General features: G+C 37.2%; 1 protein-coding gene across 2 annotated transcripts in view; it reads left to right on the top strand.

Moving 5' to 3' along the window:
* Window positions 1-26,533, top strand: part of RETREG1 (reticulophagy regulator 1) — a 171,413-nt gene that overhangs the window by 27,963 nt on the left and 116,917 nt on the right. For both annotated transcript variants that reach the window (XM_069101407.1, XM_069101408.1), the window contains exons 2-3: window positions 12,727-12,833; window positions 14,363-14,393. In XM_069101407.1, coding sequence (XP_068957508.1) covers window positions 12,727-12,833; window positions 14,363-14,393 — 138 coding nt within the window. The remainder of the gene's footprint in view (window positions 1-12,726; window positions 12,834-14,362; window positions 14,394-26,533) is intronic.

The following is a 26,533-nucleotide window of genomic DNA, read 5'->3' on the forward strand; positions in this document are numbered from 1 at the left end:
TGACTCCAGGGCCAGTGCTCTATGTACTATGTGTATGTGTGTGTGTGTTTTCATTTTATATATACATATCATTAATACACAGTTGTAGGCAGATCTTAATGTTTATAAATAAGGTGCACAGGTCCTTGTGGGCAGCTAGGTGCTTCAGTGGATAGAGTGCTGGGTCTGGAGTTAGGAAGACTCATCTTCCTGAGTTCAAATCTGGCCTCGGACACTGGTTGCGTGACCTTGGGCAGGTCACTTAACCCTTTTTGCCTCAGTTTCCTCATATATAAAATGAACTGGAGAAGGAAATGGCAAACCATTCCCAGTATCTTTGCCAAGAAAATCCCAGATAGAGTCATGAAGAGTCAGACACAATGGAAATGACTGAACAATAACATAGGTCCTTGTACCTCATTATGTTGATAAAAAGCTGGACTCCTTTGTCATTTAATTTTGGCCTTCATATGAATAGCCATCCCAGTCAGGTTAAGGCACTAATAGAAGAATTATAGATGTCTCATAAATGGAGGACATTAAAGCATAATTTTAATTTATAGTAAGATTCATCACAAAATTATTCTTGTTTGGATCAAATCAATCTCTTATGTAACTTTCACAGACACTGCAGGTTTCATATTTTTTTATTGGTTCAGTTTATTAAATGAAACAGTTGAACATGACTTCTGTAAGTCATATCTTTGATATTTCCTGTACAGATATTTTATGTTATAGAATCATTGGAGCAGGAGAAAAAATGACTTTGAGAATAAGCAGGTTTGAGCCTATTCTGCTATTAGTATTAATTGACAGTCTTTTCTTTTTGTGAGTAAAATGACGTTTCCATTTCCAGCACTGTCGCCTTCTACTTAAGCTCTCTTGTCCTATTAACATGCCCTTGCTGATAGTTTTATCAGTTTAGATCAAGGTGCTAAAGGAGGCTGAGGTCCTGTTAATGTTTGTTACCTAGTTTCCTTGTATTTCCTGAATGACTTAACTCTCAAGTCTGGCCAGGTCATGCCTCTAATGCCTGCTGTTCATGTGGGAGATTGGACAAAAGAATTTGGATGGATTAGCATTCTTTCCACTGCACCACCTAGCTGCCGGTCTCTACATTTTTGGGTGTGAGTACATATTTTTTTTTTTCTGAGTGAAGTGAGATAGTGGAATAAAAATTTTTTATAGGTGGTGCAGTGCATAGAGCACCAGGCTTAAAGTCAGGAAGACCTGAGTTCAAATGTGACTTCAGACACATACTAGCTGTGTGACCCTGGGCAAGTCACTTAACCCTGCTTGCCTCAGTTTCCTCATTTGTAAAATGAGCTGGAGAAGGAAACGGCAAACTGCTTCAGTACCTCTGCCAAAAAAACCTCAATTGGGGTCATAAAGAGTTGGATATGACTGAAAATGACTGAACCACAAATATCTTTTAGCTCTACGTTGCTATTTTGCCCGCTTTATTAAAAAAGTTCACATTTGCAGAGGTCTTGTCTTCCCAACAAGATTGTAAACTCTTGGAGGGCAGGCCTTAGGTATCAAACATTTCCATCATAATCTTAGGAATGAAAGCTATGATGTGCACCTAACAGATAGCAAAATTTTCTGAATGAGGGAAGAAATTTGTTCATGGAAATCACCACTGTTCACATTTGCAGCATTCTCGTGGTTATAGGAGAGGGGTGGTTGGGTTTATAAACTCATGAGGTAGTAGGCAGGATGTTAGGGGTTGGGCATTTGTAAAGTTTTGGTTTGGGTGGAGTGGGGTGGGGTGTGGGAGAAGTATTTAAATTTATGTTATTTAACTCATAGCCAGAAAAATGATCAAAGATGCTTCACTGTTTGATAATAAAATAAAATTAAATAAGTTGGTGGATCAGTAAGAATTTTAATTAACTGTTTCTTCTTCCTGTCCCCAGTTTGGTTTCCTTGATTCCTTGACTTCATTCTCTGTCTTTTTTTTTGTTTGTTTGTTTCCTTAGGTTTCACTTTCTTTTTGTCTCCCTGCTCTTGTCTTCTCTTTCCTTTTCCCCTTTGGCTTAAGTTAAAATTCATGGCTTTGAATCATACCTTGTAATTATCTGATCAAAAACTTCCTTTCCACTTTCAAACAGTGCCTCATTGGATGTTCATGGAAATTGCTATTTTTTGGCAGCCTGACTATCTTCAGTGGTAGACAATGCTTGACTTTCCTCTGAAGCCAACTGATGTGGGGAGTAGTTGAGAGGGGTGAGCAAGCAAGGTGGTAGGGAAGGAGGGAGGTAATAAGGGGTTGGCATTAGAAAATGTGGGTGGTCTAGTTAATAAATGTGACAGATGTATCATTTCCAAAAATATAATTCTCTGCAAATCTGAAGTAATTTTCTAATTTCTATCAAAGTATGGATTTATTTTGATACCTTTTTCCACCTTGTAGTCAGTGATGTAAGATCTTCCACTATTTTTAAGCAAGGTCTTAAGGTTCATGGATAGAATAGACTCCTTATTTTTGTGACTTTTCCCCCCTCATTTTTGTCATTTCTTTCCCTTTATATGAATTATTCAGAACTTACATGAAAGTATAAAAACTGAAAGAGTAGCACAAAATAGTCCAAGTCCCAGAGAAGCTCTGTTTAACACCGAATTCTTCCCAGCATCCTTTTCCAGATGTTTTGCAAAGTTCTTTATAAATGGTTGATTGACAAAGACTAAAGACAGCATTGTTTGAGTCAGGCTTGCTTGTGTTAAATTGGATGAGGGACTGCCAGTGTTCCCGAGAGTTGATAAGAAAATAGAATCAATTGTCAGTAAAATTCAAGGTTCTGTTATACAAATAACAGAGCTGATAAATCCTTATGCTTTATGAAGCTGTACTTTCTGCTATGATTAGAGAAAACATTTGTTATACAAAAGTCCTGAAATTAAGGGTTGTTCTATTTAAGTTAATTCAGTGAGTTGTATAAATTCTAGAGAAAGGAAAAAAAGGCAAATTAGACATAATTTTCTTTTCTTTCTATGAGAAACTCAGACAACATTATCTTACTCTGAACAGACTGAAACTGGAATTACATTTTTTTTTGTCATGTATTTTGAAATATTTGCAATTCAGTTAGTACAGATTAACAGTATCAGTCCTTCTCTGCCACCCCTATCTCTGCTGCTGGGTATAGTAGGGCAGTACTATACTCTCTAGGCTTCACTATTCCCAAAGCCCCCTTAGAGCCAGCAGCAGCCTTACTTAGTAAAGTCAAGCTCTGAAAGCCTTCCTTAGGGAAAGCATTGAAGACTTGGATATGTTAACATTAATTACAACCTTTGACCTGACTAATTCCTTAGTCTTCCCAAGTCTGTACTTTCCCTGCCTTATAGCTAGCAAGGTCCTCTTATGTATCCTCAACTTTTATCCTAAATTTTCTTTTTATTAACTGTGAATTTAGGCCAATCACTTCAGCTCTCTGGCCCTCCACTTTTTTTTAATTACTTAATTTATTTTTAGTTTTCAGCATTCACTTTCATAAGATTTTGAGTTTCACATTTTTTCCCCTTCCTTTTCCTTCTTCCTTCCCAAGATGGCATGCACTCTGATAGGCTCTGCTTATGCATTCATATTAAACATTTTCACATTAGTCATGATACATTTAATATTTTTGAGGTTCTGCATTGGATTGTGAGGTTTATGTACCCTGATACATGGTCACTTTTTGTGTAGGTGCTGTGTACCATTAGAAAAAGGCACATTAATTTCTATTCCCATTCAGTTTTTTCCAGAGGTCAATTATATCTAACTTTTCTAAAATTCTATTCACTTCCTTAACTTCCCTCCACTTCTTTATTGTGGCAGCTGCTAAATCTTGTGTGATCCTGACTGCTTCCTCCTTAGATTCTTTCTTTCTTGCAGTATTTTTTCTTTGACCTGGAAGCTCTGGGTTCCTGAGAATTTTCATTCTAAGGTTTTCTTTGGGAGATGATCAGTGGATTCTTTCAACTTCTACTTGCCCTCTTGTTCAAAGTGATCTAGGCAGTTTTCTTTTTTTTCTTTTTTCAACTTTTTTAAAAAGTATTTTTATTTACTTTTCAATATTCACTTTTTTTGAGATTTTGAGTTCCAAGTTTTTTCCCCTTCTTCCTCTTCCCCCTCCCTGAGATGGCAGATAATCTGATATAGGCTATATATGTTCAATCATATTAAACATATTTCCACATTAGTCATGTTGTGAAAGAAGAATCAGAACAAAAGGGAAAAATCACGAGAAATAAAAAGACAACAAAAAAAGAGAAAATAGTATGCCTTGATCTACATTCAGACCCCATAGTTCTTATTCTGAATGTTGATAACATTCTCCATAATAAGTCTTTTGGAATTGTCTTAGACCATTGTATTGCTGAAAAGAGCTAAGTCTGTCAGAGTTGGTTATCGTACAATGTTCTCCTGGTTCTTCTCACTTCACTCAGCATCCATTCATGTAAGTCTTTCCAGATTTTTCTGAAGTCCACCTGCTCATCATTTCTTACAGCACAATAGTATTCCATTATATGCATATACCACAACTTGTTTAGCCATTCCCCAATTCATGGGCATCTCCTCAATTTCCAGTTCTTTGCCACCACAAAAAGAGCTGCTATAAATATTTTTATATGTGTGGGTCTTTTACCCTTTTTATGATCTCTTTGGATCTGGGCGGTTTTCTCTTAAGATTTCTTGAAATATATATCTAAGCTCTTTTTTTTTTTTTTTGGTCATGACTTTTCGGGTATTTCATTGAATCTTAAATTCTTTCTTGATTTGTTTTCCTGATCAATTGTTTTTGATATCTCACATTTTCTCTTCTGTTTTTTGTTTGTTTTGATATTTCTTGATGTCTCGTGGAATCATTAGCTTCTTTTTGTCAATTATAATTTTGTCAGAGTTATTTTCTTGGGTAAGGTTTTGTGCCTCTTCTTCTTTCAGTAGCTCTCATTTTTATCCTCTACCACTCTCCTCTGAGACCATTCCTTTGTGGCACCCTTAGGTGCAAAGCTTCTCCTCAGCCTGCCCTGGATCTATAACTAGTGATTGGGTAGGATAGAAGGCAGCAGGACTGCAAGATGGCAACAGTTCCTGAACCCTGACCTAATTCTGGGATCCCCTAGGCCCTGGTATCCAATCTCAGCTCTCTTTTAGTCTCTCTGTGCTGGAATTCTCCAGGGATAAGATGCTCCAGGCCAACCCTGTCACAAGTATCTGAAGACTTCTCTTTTTGTCTCCCAAAGCAGACCTGGGCTGGAAAAAAGACTCACTGACTTTTTCTTGGCTAATAGATCACAGTTTAGTCTGATGTATTCTCTAAATCTTTGAAGAGGTTTGGTATGAAGATCGACTCTCTACTCCTTCCAAATTTGACTCCCTATAATAGCCTCTTAATTGATCTCTCTTTCTCTATCCTCCTTTTCCAATATATTCTTTTTTTTTTTTTTTTGGCTTTTTGGAGGGCAGTTAGGGTTAAGTGACTTGCCTAAGCACACACAGCTAGTTTTTTGTGTTTAGTGTCTGAGGCCAGATTTGAACTCAGGTCCTCCTGATTCCAGGGCCGGTGCTCTATTCACTGCCCACGTAGCCACCCCCTCAATATGTTCTTTACATGCTACTAGAAATACCATCCTAAGGCACAAATATGACCATGTCATTTTGCCATTTAGAAAACTAAAGTGGTCACCATTGTCTGCCAAATAGAATATGAATCCTTTTATATTTATAACTCTCAATAATTTGGTACCAGCCTGTCTTTTAGGCCTTATTTTTAATATTACTTTTTAAAAAATTTTTTCTCTGTAAGTTAGACCACCTCCCCACTCTTTTCCTGCCTTTCCCTGATTCTCTTTATTTGCATACCCCATCATCCCTACCCAAAATGGACTTCTACTTTGCTCCCAGATGATATCTCTTTTTCTTCAAGGCCTAGCTCAGGTACTACCTTTTCCATGAGGTCTTCTTTTTATCTATCCCTCACTCTTTGAATTTCATGGTCTCTGCATTTGACCTCTGTTATTTACTTAATGGTAATGTGTGTTGGAATATGGTTATTTAAACAGTATCAGTTCTTTCTATGGAGGTGAATAGTATGCCTCATCATTAGTCTTTTGGGATTGTTTTGGATGATTGTATTACTGAGAATAGCTAAGTCATTCACACTTCTCCATTGTATATTATTACTGTTCCTGTGTACAGAGTTCTCTTGGTTCTGTTCACTTTGTATCAGTTCATGTAAGTCTTTCCAGGTTTTTCTGAAATCATCCTGCTTGTCATTTCTTATAGCACAATAATATTCCATCACAATCATGTACCACAACTTGTTTAGTTTTTCACCAATTGATAGGCATTCCTTTGATTTCCAATTCTTAGCCACCATAAAAAGAGCTGCTATAAATATTTTTGTACAGATAGATTGTCCCCTCCTTTTATGATATCTTTGAAATATAGACCTATCAGTGGTAGTGCTAGATCAAAGGGTATACTATTTTTCACTTTCTTTCATTCTTTTTATTTTACTTGAATGAAATTTTACTTAAAATTTACTTTAATTTACAGAATGACTAAAATGGAAATGTTTTACATGATTGTACATGTATAACCTATATCTAATTTCTTACCCTCTCAGGGAAGGGGAGAGGGGAGGAAAGGAAGAAGAGAGAGATTTGGAACTGAAATTTTTTTTTAAATGTTAAAAAATTGTCTTCACCTGTAATTGGGGAAAATATATTAAAAAAAGAATATAGTTATTTGTCTATATGTATTATTTTTTGGTTAAAAACTCATCAAGGACTGGGATTGTGTTGTTATACATCTTTATATCTCTTGCTAAGCATAGTGCCGTGCATGTCAAGAATCTGTAACTTAATAATTATGAATACAGCCTCCAGTGATAGAGATTGGAACCCCTCTCTATAACTTAATAGGGACTAGCTATATGTTCATTGGTAGAGCACTGGGCCTGAACTCCCAGAAGACCGGAGTTCATATATGGCTTTAGGCACTTACTAGTTGTGTGACCTGGGCAAATCACTCAACTCTGCCTGAGTTTCCTCATCTATAAAATGAGCTGGAGGAGGAAATGGCAAACTACTCTAGTATTTTTGCCAGGAAAATCCCATATGGAGTCATGAAGAGTCGGGCACCACTGAAAGACTGAACAACAATAATACCTTAGTAGATATTACTTGTGAAATACTGTGGCTAAAGCATGAAAATGGTTGCTAACTTTTTGTTAATGAGCCTTTAAAAATTTAACTTGATTGGTCTTCAGATGAGAGACATAACTCATTTTCAAAGTTGGATCTTTTTCATGTGGGTGGAGAACCAGAAAAGAATTTTTAAGTACCATCACTTTCCTGAGTTCACAGTTACTTCCTCACAATTAGGCAAGTGTGCTAGTTTAGTTTCTTGGTATGATTTTGTATGTTTATTCCATGAGCAGTCAACACCCATGTGGTGTTAAGTCATAGGAAATAGGGATAGCCATATGTGCCACCCCCCCCCCCCAAAGCACAGCAGAAACAGAAACAGACCAGTAGGACATAAACAGAGCATGTTGGGCAATAGAAATTAGAGGTGGCTTTGCTCCACTACTTTCTTCTTCTCCCTAATAAGAATATTATAAGGAATTGTCAAGGCAGAAAGTGAAGGGATAAACACAAGTGGGGTGGGGCAGTTTTTCCCAGTCATTGTTGGGAGAGTGGCTGAAAGATATAAAAAGCATTTTATCAAGGCATTTGCTTATGTTGGTGATCTGTGTTAGATTGATGAGCCAGAGTTTTTGCTGTGTCTTTGAGATGCTATTTCTAAGTGGCAGATTCCTGTTCCTCTATTTCCTCTTAGGCAAGTGAGTGTATATTCCTGGGCTTTACGTCCCTGTCTGCGTGGGTCTGGGGAACAGAGATAGGCCTCTGGAGAAAAGACTCCATTGCTTTTTGCTAGTAGTTACTAGGAGGTGAATTGATAACGTGTATCCTAAGCTGATCAAAACAGGAATTCGACTTTGATGCTGTGTGACGCAAAGCATATTTAAATTAAATGTGTCTTTTTGAAACTTTTGCTTCCCTTCCAAATTAGAGATTAGCACCCAGGAGAAGAATTAGTCCCTGTTGTATATAGTTAATGTTAGCTTTTGAGGCTTTTTTTTTGTTTTTGTCCTATCGCTTAGAGATGAGAAGATGCTTTATAAACTTCAAAGTGTTATTGTATAAGTATGAATAGTTGTGGTGATAAGCATTTTCTGACAGGATGGGAGAAATGAACCAAAAAGAAGAAAACAGCAAGAAAAAGCCTCTGAGGAGTCAGTGATTCTGTAACATCATTTGGCCTATTTAAAACTAATTATAGTGGAGCTGTTTATTGTGAAGAGAGAGTAATTTTTCCTTCTTTCTTTAGACCAAGGGAAAAAAAGTCAGGAAAATGAAGTCAGGTGCTCCTTGATTCTAGCATCTAGCATCTTGTGTGGTACAAGAGAAGATAGTGTGGCAAATAGGCCACTGGAGGGCATTTAAGAGCCAGGGACAGGTGTTATGCACTCCTGGAACAGCTCCCTCAGATGAGGAAGGAGTTCAGGTTGAGATCTGGTTCTCAGAAGCCAAGGGACAGTACAGGGATGTAATCCAGAAAGAGGAAGACAAATCAGGCTTTTTAAAAATGCTGAGGTACAATAGGGGGAGAACCAGGATACAATTAGGAGTCACAGGTTAAGGAAGTCCAGAACCAGAGACGGGAACAGAGGCATTACTAGAGAGCTTGAAAACAGCCAGAGCCAGGGCCAATGTCCAGACCTGAGGTCAGCGTGATTGGCGTGTTCAGCTTACAGGGAATGGGGTTAGGTCAATGTAATCAAGAAAATTTGTTCTGATAAGATCTAAAGCAGCAGTAGGAGTTTGTGGACTCCCTGTAACTGGTATTTAAAGGGCCCTTAAGTCCAGTGGCATAAACTGAAAGACCACAGGTATTTGTTGAATTTGGATTAAAGTGTTCATTTGGTCTCCACTTACCCTTTCTAGTTTTATCTCATGCTGTTTTCCTTCATGAACCGTGTATTCCAGTCCATCTGGATCAACCACTATTTCTTAAAAATGTTTCAATATTTTCATGCTTTGGTGCCATACTCTACTTCTTCTGGCATTTCTCCCCTCCCCCCCCCCCCACTCTACCTCTTTTATTTCATATTGATCTTCAGAATTTAGCCTCAGTGCCGTTTCATTCTAACTCTATGATCTGGGGCAAAGCACTTAAGTTCTCTGGGACTCAAATTTTCTCATATGTAAGATGTGGAAGTTGGACTAGGTAATCTCAATGTCCCTTCCTATTTGAAACCTATGATCCTACCATTTTGTGACATGTGTGACCTGGACCTTCTCCCAGAATGGGGCAAACTGCATCATCTCTCAGTATTTCAGAGGGGCCACCCTGAGATATTAGGGGTCTTTTGTCCAATTCAGAAAGTTGAGCCCCCATTGGCTGTGTTTCCCTTATTTTTAGGGGGTGGTGGTAGCATCACAATTTCATTTAACCACTTAACAATAGGTATATTTTACAAAGTATATTTACTTCAAAGATATAGTAATTATAAATGTGTACAGATATTTTCTCCTATATCTAAAGGGCATGTTCTCCCCTATGCCACTTTGGTCTGATGGATAGACTTAAAATTTAGCATAGCTCCTACATGGTATCAGTCTCACCAAGTTCTTGTCCAAAGGTAGTATTACAGCCAAACGAGTCTTTCTGCTGGACTGGGATCCTGAAGGTCACTTCTGAAAATGACTCCTAGTTCCTGAGGGCATTGACACACTGACTAGAAATCCTGCCTTGGAATTCTGGAACCCCAGGATACCCTGTATACCCCTTGAACTCACAAAGTCGAGGAGGCTACATTCAGTTTACCTGGAATGGGAAATAAACATGGAGGCCAAGAACCAAAGCCCATTTCTTGGGGGGCCATGGCTTCAGAGAGTGTGAAGGCCCAGAGAGACTCACATGGTCTCTTACTAGGTATCTTGAGAGAAGAGCCATTGAGTTGCCCCAGAAATGAACGAAACAGATAGTAAAGCTGACTCAAGCATTTTTTGATGGCACTTACAGCTCTGGCTGTACAGCCAGTTTAAAAACAAAAACTCCTGACCACATGTTTAGTCATCTGGAGCCATTTACAAAACGTACATGTGCTTCACAGTTTCTCCTAGGGATTTCCTCTTTCCATTTCTCCATATTGGGAGTCGCATCAACTGAGCAATCCAAATGGGGCTTTCCATGTACCAGATCCCCATTAAAGTTTTTCCCTCCGTGCTGCTTTTCCCTTCCCAAAGTGTATTATCTTTCACTTTGAATTGCTACAGTAACGTGTATCTCTCTTATTGCAGTGTCACAATGTTGTTTGTAAGCTTCTTAAAGCTGTGTAGTACCCTACCTTGTTTGGACTTGGGGCTCTCTAAACCTCAGTTTCTTCATCTGTCAAATCGGAGGGTTAAATTTGATCTATAAGATTCCTTCTGGTCCTAAAACTGTAGCGATGAGCTGACTGTAGTATTGATATTGCAAACTCGGGTGACTAGAAGGATGTTGGTGGCCTTGCCAGTAATAGGGACTTTTGGAAGATGGATGAGCTTTGGGGAAAATGTGAGATCTTTTCTGGACATGTTGGATTTGAGATGCCTTTGGTGTCTGTAGGGTAGGAAACTAATACCAATGTAGATCACCAGTTCATTTCTAATTTTTAGTTTTAGGGAGTTGCAAAAATCATGCAGCTCTTATGTGTCGGTGAGGACTTGATCCCAGACCTTGCTGACTCTAAGGCCTGCTTTCTCTTCACTATTCCATACTGCCTTTCTCACACATAGTTCAGACATTCACTAAGCATATGAACTAAGTGCATGGAGGTGAGAAGACAAAGGCGGAAGAGAAATCTCTGCCTTTCAAGAGTTTACATTCTATTGGAGTAAGCAACATGTACTTATATAGATAAATACAAAATAAATACAAGGTGAGGGGAAAGGGCACTAGAAATGGGGTGTAGCAGTAGAGGTGGTGGTTGAGCTGAATCCTGAAGGTAATTTGGGCTTCTGAGAGGTAGTGTGAGGAGGGAGTGCATGGGGGACACCTGTACAACCTCCTAGAAATGGGTAATGGAGGTCCTTGTATGAGAAACAGTAATAAACTAGGGAGTGGACAGTGGAAAGGTGGGTTAAGTCCAGGTTGTGTAGGGTTTTAGAGACTGGACAAAGGAGTTTCCCTTTGATCTTAGAGGTAATAGGGAACCACTGGACTTTATTGAGGAGGGAAATGAGTGACATGGTCAGATCTGTGCTGTGGAAGAAGGATTAGAGTGAAGTGTCAGGGGCCATTTAGTATGATAGCCCCAGTGAGAGGTGATTAGGGCCTGAACTAAGGTGGTGGCTGCATGGTTGTAGAAATAAGTAAACCCTTGGAAACTGATGAGGTCACCAGGTGAGGGAGAGAAGAGGATCCAGGGCAGAGCCAGGTGCAGGGTGGTGGTACAATTAGTGGGCATGATATGGGTGATGAACTAGCAAAGGAAAATGAGTGATCAGGTCAGGGAGGAGACCCAGTGGGAGCAGAGTCACAAAATCTGAGAGAGCAGCCAGGAGGCAGAAGGGTGGTTAGCTATCTCCAGTACTCAGAGGTCAAGAAGGACAGGGATTGAGAAAGGGACATCGGATTTGGCAATTAAGTTCATAAACATTTGTCAGATTAGTGAAGAGGGAAGTGATAGGCTAAATGAAAATCTAATTAATTTGTAGTCAGAAGACTTGGGTTTAAATTACAGCTCTGTTCTTCTTCCTATGTGCTATTGCGCAAATGGTTTAACTTTGGAACCTCACGTTCCTTTTCTGGAAAGTGAGGAGATCATTCTGTAAATGATTTCTGAAGTTTCTACCAACTCTAAATCATGTACTAAGTGTATCCTAACAGTTGATAAGAAACAAAAATTGGAGATTGTTTTGGCTAGGAAAAGATAAAACAGGAGGGGAGGTTGTGTTAACAAATAATCATCACAGCCAGTATCTAGAAACTTTATTAATCCTGTAGCTCTGTGTTTCTAACTCAAGGATTCTTAATTTGGGGTCCACGAACTTGTTTTAAACAATATTTTGATAATTCATTCTGTATAGTCCTCTGAATTTTACTTTGTACATTTAAAAACATTATTCTGAGAATGGGGATCTATAGGCCTCATTAGACTGTCAAAAGGGTCCATGCCATTATGAAGGTTTTAAGCACTTTTTTCCTAGCCATGTCTGAATTTGGTGTATCTAACTCATTGAATATTTATTGAGAGCTTATTATTTTGATTAGGACTATGCTTTTAATTTGGAGATAATTTATATAGATAGATACAAAATAAATACAAGGTGAGGGGAAAGAGGGAACTAGAAATGGGGTGTAGCAGTAGAGGTGGTGGTTGAGCTGAATCTTGAAGATAATTTGGGCTTCTGAGAGGTAGTGTGAGGAGGGAGTGCATGGGGGACACCTGTACAACCTCCTAGAGATGGGTAATGGAGGTCCTTGTATGAGAAACTTTCCACCCAAATTAGGGTTTTGCAGTAAAAAATCAAACACAAAATTGGGGTGGTTTTGTATTTGGGGGCTAAACAAGGTTGTCTTTGATATGTTGCATATAATACTGGTCACACAATAGCAATGCTGTGACTTAGGATGATAATGAAAGAAAATCTTTAAGGCTCAAAGTTGAAATTGCAATAATAATTACTCGTTTTTTCATATTCTAGGTTTCTTGCGCTGACACCCTGGAGAGTATATCACCTGATTTCAGTCATGATACTTGGGCGTGTAATTTTACAGATAATAAAGGATATGGTATTATCTAGAATGAAAGGTAAGGAAACTCACCAATTTAGTTACTCTTTTAATTCTTGAGAAATTTTTCTCCAGGACTTACTTACCTTCCTATGTCTCTGTCATGGATTTAGTAGAATATACCTATTATCCCCACCCCATTGTGGTTTTGCTGATGGCTGATGGCCCTGTTAGACATTGTTGATCCTGTCAGAGAGGTTAACTGTGCTTAATATTTACTACTTATGTAGTTCAGGAGGTCAGTTGTTTTTTAACACCTTTTTCCTCTCCTAAATGAACTCCTAATGAGAATAACAATTACATTTATATTTTACCTTTATGAAAAAACTAGCCCATTTACTAATATGTTGCTTTCTTTGCTAATGAGCCAGCAAGTTCTACCCAAATGTGGAGAAACATTTGAATCAGGGTTTCGAAACAGTTAAGCATTTAATGGAAGAAATGATCATTTATTGAATTTTAAAAGAATGAGTACAGGAATAATCTAGCTAGTGAAAATGCATTAATAGTAAATTAGAAAAGTGAAATTATTGAAAATTGCATTAATAAACTGAAAGTTATTGCTTAACTAATTTTTGAAATGTTTTTTTTTTTTACTTAAAATTTTTTTCCACTTTTTTTTGGAGGGGGGAAGGTAGGGCAATTGGAGTTAAGTGACTTGCCCAAGGTCACACATCTAGTAAGTGTTAAATATCTGAGGCCGTATTTAAACTCAGGTCTTCCTGACTGCAGGGCTGGTGCTCTATTCACTGCGCCACCTAGCCACCCTGGAACAGTCATTTTTAATCAGATACCCTGGTCCATAACCACAAATCAGAAGATTGACCTTTTAAAGCATAAAGAGTATATCTTTGTACCTTTTTGACCCTTCCTCTGCCATATTTTGTAATTATCCATGTTGCTTTCCCCTCTGAAAATTTAATGATAAGAATATTAAAAATTATTAGATTTTCCTAAGATAATGTTAAGCTTTCGATATGAAATAGGGAGCACAGGGGAGCAAGTGAAGGTAAATATTTTGTCTTATTACTGGTAATATATCACGAGTTTATAATGGAAAACTTTTTAGTTTTTGATTTTTTTAAACTGTAGTTGGAAATAGGTATGGGATAGAGAGGCCACATGGGGAACTCCTTGTGTGGAAAATTCCTCCATGGTTGCACATAGGCAGCTCATTTATAGCTTATAGTCCTAGAGAATTGACTGGAGTGGAGGTAAAGGAACTTGACCATGGTCACAAAGCTGGTGTGTGTCAGTCAGTGTTTCAGTCTGGGTCTTTCTGACTCCTAACAAAGCTTTCTATCCACAATGCTACCCTTGCTTTTTAGACAGCTTGAGAGTTTTTATTTATTTTCAAGCTCTAAACTTGCCTAAGAAGTTAATTTTCAGTTTTTGGAATTTTTAGTTGGTAGTTTTTTTTTTTTAAGTTTTGAATTTTAAGTTGTTTGGAAGATTATTTAATTTCAAGTTGTTTGGAAATTACTTAAAAGAGAAAGTGGGTAAGGGAAAGTACTTGAACTGAGTTTTCTGTTGTACTTTTTCTTTCAGGTGCACAATTGTGGAGGAGCCTCAGTGAAAGGTAGGGAACTGTCTGATACTAATACAATAGTTAATTTTCAGGTGTGGACTCTAGGGGAGGGCATCCAATCTCTATGGTATCTCTTCTCCCTGTACATTTCAGGGTCTCAGTAACCAGGGACCCAGCTTCTGTGGCAGTGTCCAAAAGTGGAATGTCCCAACAACACAATACAGTTGATTTAGGAACAAAATTATTATGAAGTTTGTTCTAAAAAGTAGATTGTATCTTGAAGCCTTTCAGTAGTGGTGTTTTGTAGAGCCCTGATCTTTTTCCTGGAAAATTAGTCTATACTGGTCAGCTATGTTGCTTAACTTGGCTAGTTCAGTTAGAAAAGTGTGCTATTGAGGCCAAATAAGGCAAAATGGCTTAAAGCATATGTCCTAGAGATATTTTTATTTATATTTATGTATGTAAAGAATAACATATAGTTATGTATTTATTTATATAAAAAGAACAGGGTGGAATTATTCAGGGAAAGAAATATCTTTTTTTCTTCCCCTGAATATATTTGAATGAGGGAAACTAGGAAAATGTAGAAATGAGTAGTAGTCTATTAATATGGTATTAGCATTTTTAGCACCTAATACAGTACTTTCTGACCACATATTTGGATTTATTTTGAGGAATCTGTTTTAAATCTGTAGATATTTCTGCAAATCTATATTAACTTTACCCAGTAGAATGTAAGCTGCTTTAGACCAGCAACTATTTCATTTTTGTTGTGGTTTTTCCAAACTCACACAGTGCCTTGTGTGTCATAGGTACTTAATAAATATTTACATTAACTTGAATATTATGCACAGAAAATTGGATATTTGTGTGGGTGTGGGTGTATATACTCAAGTATATTTACATGGGCATAAATACATATATATTACTTTTTATAAGTCAAAGTGGATATTGTGAAACTTAACATGTCACAAGATAATGCCATCTAAAATTTCATGGCAGTATATGTTCTTCAAGTTGAGAAGGGTCCACCAGATTTCATTAGTGTTTTTTTTATTATTAAATTGTGGTTTTGGATCTAGTACAAGAACATTCATTTGAAAAATGAAGATTTTTTCTCTTCAGCCTCCAGATTTTTTCCCACTCATTTCTGACCTATAACTACAACTAACAAACCATGAGAAATAGTTTAGGAGTAAGTGTAAGGTAATAGCCTGTCATATATGGACATTTTGGTTGCTAAAAGGGGCAGAAAAAGTAACATATATATATGTATATACACACATATGTATGTAAAACTATTAACAGAGACTTAAGAAAACCAGTCTTTCAGATAAATTTTTTGCATTTTTTAAAAAAGATTTTTAGTGGTACTTTTTATTTTTACGTTTACTTACATTACTCATACATCCCTCCTCCTTCCCCTCTCCCAGAGAACCATCACTTTTTAAAAAAATGTTGAAACAGACATCTAAAGGACAGGCAGAAAATTACCCCATCAGCAACCCAAATGCCCGTCTTTGAAAGAGGCAGTACCTTATATTTGCTCCCAAACTATTCCTTATGGTTTGCCAGTTACAGCTGCACATGATAACTGGGCTTAGTAAGAAAAGTATGTTTCTGAGTGACTCTTGAGTAAAAGCAGGATGCAGGGGGAGGATAGTGTTTGATGAGGGATCAAACAGATGGATACTTCCCCTCAATAAATCAGATACCTGATCATTTTTATTTTAATACTTTCCTAGAAAGACATTTAGAAGTGAATAGAGCACCAGCCCTGGAGTCAGGAGGACCTGAGTTCAGATCCGGCCTCAGACACTTAACACAAAAACTAGCCGTGGGCAAGTCACTTAACCCCAATTGCCCTCTAAAAAGTAAAAAAGGAAAAAAAGAATAGAAAAATATTTAGAGCATTTCTTTTTCTGGGAGTACTCTTTTTAAAAATATTTATAATTGCTTTCAAGGATGTGAGAGTAAAGGAGAGTAATTTGGGATTGTTCCTTAGAGATGATAAGCATATTTCACAGCAATCCTTCCTCTTTTGGTCTTACAGAAAATAATTTTCTGCTGTGTTGTTTAATTTGTTATGTTTTTGCAAAATTAAAAAAAGTTTAACTACAAGTGAATAATCAGAAGGGACTTTATAACATGAACTGTTAACATTTCAGTGGGAGAAAGGATGTTAAAAGGGTTCGTTTAGAATCCTAATGTCACAGGGGTTCATGGAGATAATCAAGTGAGACGGAAGACCTATAAATAGTTTTGTTTTGTTTTGAAGATACTGTCAGAAAAAAATGAAAGACATAAGAAGAGGGGAGAAGAAAGATTAAAGAGAAAATGGGAAAAAGATGGGGGAATTTATTAAAGACACATAATTGGATTTTGTAAGTACAACCATATACAAACTTGGTAGGACGGATGGAGGAGGAGGATCATTTGAATTGATCAAGAGAGGAAAGAATACACACTTTTACCAAAGAGTTTAGTGTAGAAATACATTCAACTCAACAGGGATATAGATTGGATAGAAAGAAAGGAAAGGGAAACATACGAAGGAGGGTAGATTCAGGGAAGAATGATTAGTCATAGACAAAATAAATCTTAAGACTTGGAAAAGGTATACTGAAAAAAATGTTAAAAGGAAAAAATTAAGGTATAGTAACTTGAAATAAGCAGGAATAGAGAAGGGGCATCCATTATAGAGGGGTGGTAGATTTAGGGGACAGAATGTGAGACATATAGAAAATTTGACATGAGGAAATTTTTTTTGCTTATGTATATGTGTTAAAATAAATTTGTTTTTCTTTTTTCCATTTAGTAGGGAGAGGTAGAGGAAATAGATTTCTATTCATTTAAAAAAATAGAGAGGCAGATGCGAAATGTTATATGAATCTTCAGATGAGGTCACTATCATTAGTTTTATTTAATTGTTCTCTTTTGTTACAAATGACCTGACACAAAATGAAAGGAGTCTGTAATGTAATGTAAAAACAAGACACATCAATAAAACTTTTTTTTAAGAAACTCAAATTAGCGGCATTTGGTGCGATGTCTGTATATGTGCCCTGTAATGTGTTAAAATATTACTGTCATGCTCCCATATTCAGTTCCATTTTATAACAGGTTTGAAAAAAACAAAACAAGATGAAACACATTATTCCAGTTGTACTCCAATAGAACTTTATAATGAAAGAAGTGCACGTAGAAATATTGCCCTTAAAAATTAAGCATGATTTTAATTATTAGTTGCTTTTTCATCAGAAAATTGAGTCACATTCTTATTTTTAGCATGAAATGCAATTGCATTTTGGCAGATTTTTAAGAGAAAATGTTAGAATGAGAAGTACAACTGAAAAATAATATGAAAATGTAAAATAGATTTTGGCACATAGGACATGGATTTCTGATTTAACAATGGCATAAATATAACTAGTAGACATGAAAAGGGGTTTATCTTGAGTTTTAGGATATATTTTAATATGTTATTTATAAGCTGTATTTGTGAACTTAAAGTGATTTGTATTGAATAAATTATCAAGAAGTATTTTTAAATACACTTATATCCAGTCTCTTCAGTTATAATGAAATGATGAAATGTTTGGCAAAGCCCAAGGCATAAACATTTCTTTAGTAGTCTTTTATTAAGCACTGACTTTGTGCAAAGTATTGTGCTGGGCTCTGGAATATAAAGATGAAAAATGGAAAAGTCAAGAAACTTATGTTGTGAGGGATATAACACATATAATATGTGGATATATATATGTAAGCCTCATCCAAGATAATAATGATAAGAGCTAGCATTTATATCATGCATTTAAGATTTGCAAAGCATTTTACATAAGTTATCTAACTGCTCCTCATAACGTTGTGAAGTGGGTACTATTATTATCTCCACTTTACAGATTTGGGAACTGAGAGTGTGAAAGTTTAAGTAACTTGCCCAGGGTCACATATTGCGTGAGTGTATGAAGAAGGATTTGAAGAGAGTGCTTTCTAATTCTAAATCTAGTGTTCTATCCACTGTGCCACCTAGGGGCAAAGGAATGATCCAGATTAAGCGTCCTGGGAAAATTTGAGGAGGGAGAAAGGACTTTTAGTTGGGGATATCGGGGAGGAGCTGGGCCTCGAAGGCAGAGAATCTCAGTAGGCAGATACAGATGAGGGAATGTGTTGCAGGTATGGGTTTGGGAATGAGGGGCTAAGGAGGTGACCTGTTGTGACAATACATGGAGAATCAGAGAGTCGGTAAACATTTATGTGCCTTTCATGTTCCAGGCACGGTGCTGAGTGCTGAGGATACAAAAAAATGTTAAGATAGTACGTCTCCCCCAGTAGTTCACAATCTAATAGGGTATACAACACGTGAAAATAAGCTGAAAAGTGGGCAGGGGAGATTTTGGGAGGTGTGATCAAGTCATGCAGCTAGAGTGGGGAACGATCTGAGGAGGTGAGTTTCTAGGTTGACTTTATCTTGCAGACTGATGAGTTTCTGGAGATGATGAAGGAAAGTAGCCTGATGGGAACTGATGAGAATTCTCTGGGTGCTACCCTTAAATAGTGAAAGATTTAGGAGGAGCTATCCAGCATCCATCCTCTACCCTCTTGTAGTCAGAGGGAGAGAGGGGCTCCAGGGGCAGGGGATGTTTAGGCAGTTTGAGTTTCTGAATTGATTTCATCTTGCGAAAGAGTGAACTTCAGGAAATTATGAAGTCAGCAAAGTAGCTATGTGGTAAATAGAGACAAGACATTAGGGTGAGATAGGGATCAATATCCCATTTCTCTGGAACATAGGTTATATAAAAGGGATTTGTTTAATCAGATTGAAAAGTTAGCTTGAGAGCCTTTTTCTTAAAGGGTTATGAATGTCAGGCAAAGGAGTTTATATTCTTTCTTATCAGTGATAGGGGAGAGTCTGAAGGTTTTTGATTAGAGAATTGATATGTTCAGACCTTTACTTTAGAGAGATCATTTTTGCCAGCTTTGTGAAAGATGGATCAGAGAGGGACTGAAGAGCTAGGAGATTATTTAGGAAGCTACCCCAGCAGAGTCAGCAAGAGGTGATGAGGGCCTGAAATGGGATGATAATGGTGTGAGTACAGATAAAGTGACATTCAAGAGAGATTATCGAAGAAGCTGGCAGAATTGGCAACTGATGGTATATTGGGGGCAGAGATGACTTTGGAAGAGTCCCAAGATGATTCTGAGGTTTTGAACATGGTTGACTGAGAAAGATAGTAGTGTGTCATCAACAGAAATAGGGAGCCTGGGAAAAAGAACAGGTTTAGTGGGAAAAGATAAGTTCAGTTTCGTTATGTGGAGTTTGAGGTGCTAGTGGGGCATCTAGTTGGGAGATGTAGGACTCTAGAATTCTGGGGGACAGATTTGGACTGGATACATATATTTGGGAGCCATCTTTGTGTAGGTTCTAACTGAAGCCACGTGAATGGATGAGATCACAGTGAGAGAGAATACATGGAGAGAAAAGAGTAAGGCTGAAGAGAGAGAGCCTTGAAGGGACACCCATGTTTAGGGGGTGGCAAGATGGTACTGAACCTTCAAAGGAGTCAGAGGAGTAGTAATAGAGACAGGAGAAAAATCAAAAGAGGGAACCAAGAAGAAGCAGGCACTTAACAGCTACCCTAAGGTCATGGGGGGATGGAGACTGAGAAAAGGACTTGAGATTTAGTGATTAAGATATTATTGGTAATTTGGGAAAGGGCAGTTCCACTTAGAATGTTGGGAATGGAAACAAGATTGCAGGGGTTTGAGGAATGAGTATGTAATATGGAAGTGGAAACCGAATGAAAATATTATTTCTGGAAGTTTAGCACTGAAAAGGATGAGAAGTTATAGAGTGGTAGTTTGTATAAATCCGACCAAGTTCTACCATGTCAGAAGTCCTTTGACTCTCGTTCTGAGGATACAATCTACTTATCCACAGATCAGTCTAAACTTAAGTGGTGATAGGTTCATCACCTAGGCTGGCTACTAAATGATGCAGTTTTTGACTGCAGCATATTATAAAACAAAAACCTTAAAGAGGCATTTTAGGATAAAGGAAAGATACATATATGCATGCACATACATATACATATATGTATGTATCTTTCTATATCGAATATATATTAAAATTTAGAAATTAGATATTTACATGTATATTTACACACAAAACACATGTGTACACATACACACATGTGTATGTATGTATATTATAATTGGTGGATCCAGGTCTCAGAGGACACAAATATAGTAGTTGTCCTTGGCAAGGAGGATCTTATCCTCTGTAAAGAAGAATGGATGAGCACGAATGAGGATACAGAGACCAGTGAGGGAGATTGTGGCAAATAGACTGATATTGGTAAAGTAGGAAGCAGGGTCATCTTCTGAAAAATTGTGGTTAGGGAAATAGGGGTGAAAATGCAGATGAGTGATATGACAATTTGAAAGAATTCTTTTAGGGACTATGAAAGCAGCCAGCCAAAGATCCCTTTATGAAAAGGGATTGCTTTGTAGTAGTGAGGACTTACTTGGTTTTAGATAGTATAGATTTGTGGTGGATCCAGTCAACTTGGTTTTGCAAACTTCTCCAGAACTGCCTGGTGGCTAAGGAATAGGGGCATGGAAAAAGGAGACGAGATGATTAGAGTGACCCAGGGTTAGAGGGTTGTAGGACAGGAAGAGCCAAAAATAAAGGGATAGGGCATTTAGGAGTCAGTCACAATCATTTGCTATGTGCTAAGTGTAGGAGATAAAAAGAAAGGTAAAGAGAGTTCCTTTAAGGAGGTTGCATTCTAATGGGGGAGAAAATTTTTCAATAAATATGTTGAAATGGCAACTTTTAGGGTGAAATAAAGGCAGACTAGGGATGACATGAGAAAAACAAGGAATGAGCTATGACAGCAGAGGTTGCAGTAAAGATGAGCACCTGTTTCAGGGCTGGTTTTAGTCATTGTGAGAAAGAGGTGCAAGGAAAAGAAATTGAACGTTCCCTCTAATAACAGATTTCATGATCTTGAAGGCAGAGAGGTTTCAGGTGGTAGTGAGGTCTAAAGGTCAAGGACCACTTTTGTGGATGGCTTATGGGCAAGTCATCTTTCATTCATCATATTTGCTTCTACTGTCTTTCTCAGATCCTTGCTGAGGTTTTGGGGCATGAACTAGGAGAACAGGGTAGCACAAGGATCATATAACACATTATTGAAGTTACCAGGGATAATTAGAGATGATTAGAATGCTTCTGATGGCGACAAAGACTGTAAGTCAGGTGCTGATGTTATTGAGGAAGGTGGGAGAATGACTCTAGGGATGGTAGATGAGCAACGAAGATCAAGATCTTGGCACAGTGATTTGATAGGATCTTATGACTCTCAAAGGAGAGTTTGTAGAATGATGTTGGCAGAGCAAGGAGCTGAGAACAGCAGGGGAAAAAGTATCATACTTAATCTTTCTTCCTTTGTTCTTTTCCTTTCTTCTCTTAGAATGTGAACTATCCAAAAAGGGAGACTTGAGAGATTTCTAAACCTTAGCCACTCTTTTTTAAAAAAAGCAACCCAGTCATTTTAGCAACATAAAGTTTAAAAAAGAAGAGAAAAATATTCTAAAACTTCTTTTGTAGTGGAACTTTTGTTCTTTTAATTATATAAGTGAGCTCTATACTTATGACTACAGAAAGAAAAATTTTAATGAAGTGATTGATCTTATTGTAATTAAGAGGTAGTGGATTCATGGAATATCAACACCATGAGTTACCTATGGATCAGTAAGGTCTGGTTCTCATTTACATATTCATGTACTTGACTCTGTCAGTTCATATAGAGGTGATCAGACTCCAAGATACTGATTTATAATAACCAAACTTACAAGAGATTAATGTATGAATTGGAATGCTGGCTTGTTAATTTATTTTGAGAAATAGTACTCCCATGAGGATTAGAGTGCTTGTGTTGACTGCTAGACGCTTGTCTTTCCAGCCAGACGGTCTTCATAGGAAATCAAATTAGTATTATAAGGGAGTTGAATGATCTTAAGGGATAAAATCCTCAGGCTATGATAGACATGTTATTTATATTATTATAGGAATATATCTGCCAAACAAATCAGATAACTTCTTTCTTCTGCCAGGTCACACCAGAATGGAACTGGAAACACACTAACAAATTCTTACTTTCCAACTCTTTTTCTAGACTTCCAGAAGATTCCCACACTTCTGTTTGCATTGGTCATGAACAAGTTATAATTTCCAAGGCTATCATCTCTTGGAACAGATGATCTCTTAGGTCCTTGTCCAACTCTAAAACTCATTTGAACTCATAAAATTTTAGTATCTGTAATGTTATTGAATGATTCTCAAAGTACTTAATACATATAACCATGCCCCTTAGGTTTCTCTCTTGCCATGCTAATTTTTGTTGTGAGAATTTTAAATTTTGTTCTGTTCTCATAAAACTCTTCAGTGATAAAAAAAAAACCCCTCATTCTTCTTCCATTATGATTCACTATTCTTTTTTTTTTTTTGGAGGGCAATTGGGGTTAAGTGACTTGCCCAAAGTCACACAGCTAGTAAGTGTGTCAAGTGTCTAAGGCTGGATTTGAACTCAAGTACTCCTAACTCCAGGGCCGTTGTTCTATTCACTTCGCCACCTAGCCGTCCCATAATTCACTATTCTTTATGTATAATACCTAACTTCTGACATTTTATGGTTTTATTTATCCCTTATTTTAGGAATAATGCAAGAGAAGTGTCATAGATGCATAAAGTCTGTATTATATGCCTTGTGTGCTATGTGAAATAAGCATTTTTAGGCATCCTAGTTCTCAATTTTCTGCCTCTCAGAAATCACCCACTGACTTGGCCATAATTGAAATTTCTCTTAGTGGACTCAACAGAGAATCCTGGCTTTGAACAATCAAGGTTTCCCAAATGCTGGCCTCATTTGAGTTGGGCCATGTTTCAGTAGAGGCCTCCTGAGGAGTTAACGTTGACATATTTAGTCAACATGAATCTCATGAAGAAGATAAGTAAAATTTTGCATCATTCATTTAACTTTCAGAGTTTGAAATGTAAGTGGATTGCCATCTCAGGGCTTTACTTTATTTCACATTTTGTAGGTCTATTATTTACTATGTGTTGGAAAATGAGTTTTCAATTGGTTAATAGAGCAAACTCTTTAAAGATAACATTTACATTCGTGATTTATAATATAATTTATAGGAAATAGGTGTCTATATATGCATAAACATTAGCTTATGTGTGTACATGTGATTTTTATAGAAATCAGAAAATTTTCTTTTAGCAACGTTTAATACAGTTGTATTCTATTTTATTATTAGCTGTCCTAATTATAAGTTTCTGAAAGATTTAATCTTTTATAAAATGATAACAGGAAATCAGTTAGAGTATGTTAAAAGTCATTGGAATACTTTTTGATTATGTTAGAAAAATAGATAATTTTTATATATAGAATGCACTCATAAAATTGATCTTTATGCTTGAAAAATTAGTGTAATGTAAATTTGGTTCTCAGTATGTATGCTGAGTACTGTTCTGCCTGACCTATTTTTATGAATGATAGGCAGCAAACACAGCAGGCTATAGTGTCTTATCCAAAATGGTCTGCCTGTAGAGCCAAGCTGTAATGCTAATTTTAAGGTTTCTTTAGGCAGCTTAGTTTCACATAGGTTCTTTCTTTTACTATCTACACATAGTATCTATTGAAAATGTCAATAAGATTATTTTTCCTTACAATATATGATTAGTGTGAATTATTTGGATTAAAGTTCTCAATACATATCAAAAATAATAAAACATCTACTTTTAAAATTGTTTTTAGCTTGGCCATTTTTTTTTCTCCCTTAACATTAGGTTAAACTAAAAAAAAATTCTCCAAGAACACCCCTTCTCCCAATCATGATTTTATCATCATCATTTTTGGTTTTGTTTTTATGATGGGTGAAATGTTTTTTTTTTTCAAACAGTGATATAGTTTCTTAGCTTTAGCACAGAATGGTAAAAGCCCAGATACAAATGTTATTAAAAAGTTTGAGGGGCGGCCAGGTAGCACAGTGAGTAAGAGCACTGGCCCCAGAGTTGGGATGACCTAGGATCGAATCTGGACTCAGATACTTAGCACCACACCCAGAAATAACTGGCTGTGTAACCTTGAGCAAGTTACTTAACCCCAATTGCTTTAAAAAAAAAAAGTTTGATATGTGAAAGTTATTGCTAAGCTGTTTCGAGTTTTAAATAGAAATTCCAGGGATTCAAAGATCACAGTGGATAACAGAGAATGGGTTCACCACTTTCCAACCAAAGTTTGGCTTTCTAATGGTATACCAAGATCAGGGCATCATGGGACTTTTGTTACCCTCTGTTTCAGGTTCCTGTACACTAAGGAGATGGCAGCCCTGGGATACAAATGGTTCAGGCAGTTAATGGGTCCTGAGGTAGAGAATATTTCTAGAGAAAAAAGAATGTAGTCCAACTGATAATCCAAAAGGGTAACCAGAATGTCATTTTGCATGTAAACCAAAAAGTGAGTTTACTCTGGTCACTGAATTGAGAGGACTAGGTAGAATTCATGGAAATCAGGTTGGAGCTGTAGACTAAAACCAGCGGGGAGGGTTGGAATGGAATGTGAAGTAACTCTATGGAGGAAACAGCTCCAATGTGTCAGGGAATAAGCTTCTCACGCAAGCCTCTGGACCGAAATAGCATCATTTTTATGGCAGCAGCATCCTAGTGATATTTGCTTCTCCCTCAGTTGCATCTAGGCCACATCAAACTCACTCGTTTAAATGGCACAGTAAAATATGAACAAGGTCCACCCTCTCCAGAGTCATCTGGAAGTGAGTCCCTGTCGCTTCGTTAGAGCTTTTAATGACCTATCTTTCAGACTTCTCTCTGGAATCTACCTGTTGAGGATTAAAATCTTTGCCCTTCTCTGGGAAAGTGGAATATTTTTGCCTTTGTAAACTTCTTAGAAATCTTTGTCATAGTTTGGTTATATTTTAGTAAATGGAATAAGATATCCTTGGGCTATAAACCTAAAATCCTGAGCCCTGTCTCAGCCTTAAATGGAAGGGGAGACTTTATGATCAAATTTGTAACATTAAGTACATCAAATCAGCAACAATCACCCAGTACTTATTATGCATCTGCTGTGTCCCAGGTACTATTGTACAAGTACAAAGAATGATATAATCCCTTCTCTAAAAAAACTTAAATTCCTTAGGCACCCTCAGTTTGTACCCTAGGATCTTTATAGCCTCGTGTAATTAAACATGAGAATTATTTCCATGGGAACATAACTACACCTGACATTTGTAGTTATAAAACCTGATTTGGGAAATGGAAACCTATAGTTCCTGTATTTGTGATTCTTAAGAAAACTATATAGACAGATATGCTGGCTGAATATAAATGTTGTGTAGTCCCCTCTAGTTACCTTTAGGATTTTAAAGCCTTTTTGGGGTTCAGCGTGCTCATGTTAATGCTTGCGGGTCCCTGCCAACCGAATCTCTTCCTTTTTAGAACCGTTAGGATTAATTACATGTCTTCATTTTATAATGAGAATAATAATCTTTCACTTTAAATAGAAATCAACTTGATACCAAGAAAGCATCAAATCTTTCAAGCACAATTATCTTCCCAGGAGACATCCTCACATGCTCCTGACTTCTCTCTGTCAGCTAACTAGGGCCACAAGTCCTTTACTTCTGCCTCCTGGTGTCATGATCTAGGCAACAGATGGGAGTGTCAGACTCACTCAGCAGATGAACACAAAAGGTGCTGTGTTTTGGTGTTTGGGTTGCCATTGCAATTTGCCATGCAGATCACTGAGAGATGAAGACTTGGCTGTTATGTATTGAACAGCATGAGGTCTTCCCAGGCTCAGGAAGGGAGGGCATGACCACAGTGAGTCCTGAACCATGGGGATAAACTCAGATCATGTTGTCCAGACCTCTAGTGTCAAAAGCCTGTATCCAAAGAAGAAAAATGAGTCTTTAATTTCTTAAATGCCAGTGTGGATGGCATGGGGAGAAAACCCTGAGCATCAGTGGACATTTCCTTCCTCTTTACTTCCAGTTTCTTCCCAGTTGTCTTTTTAAAAATCCCTGCCTCCAAAATATCTCTACCTCATGTGTGTGTGTGTGTGTGTATATATATATATATATATATATATATATATATA

Source organism: Petaurus breviceps, unplaced genomic scaffold (assembly GCF_028583685.1).
Source record: "Petaurus breviceps papuanus isolate PSGF00001 unplaced genomic scaffold, PetGlider_PUasm1.0 47, whole genome shotgun sequence".
Lineage (NCBI taxonomy): Eukaryota > Metazoa > Chordata > Mammalia > Diprotodontia > Petauridae > Petaurus > Petaurus breviceps.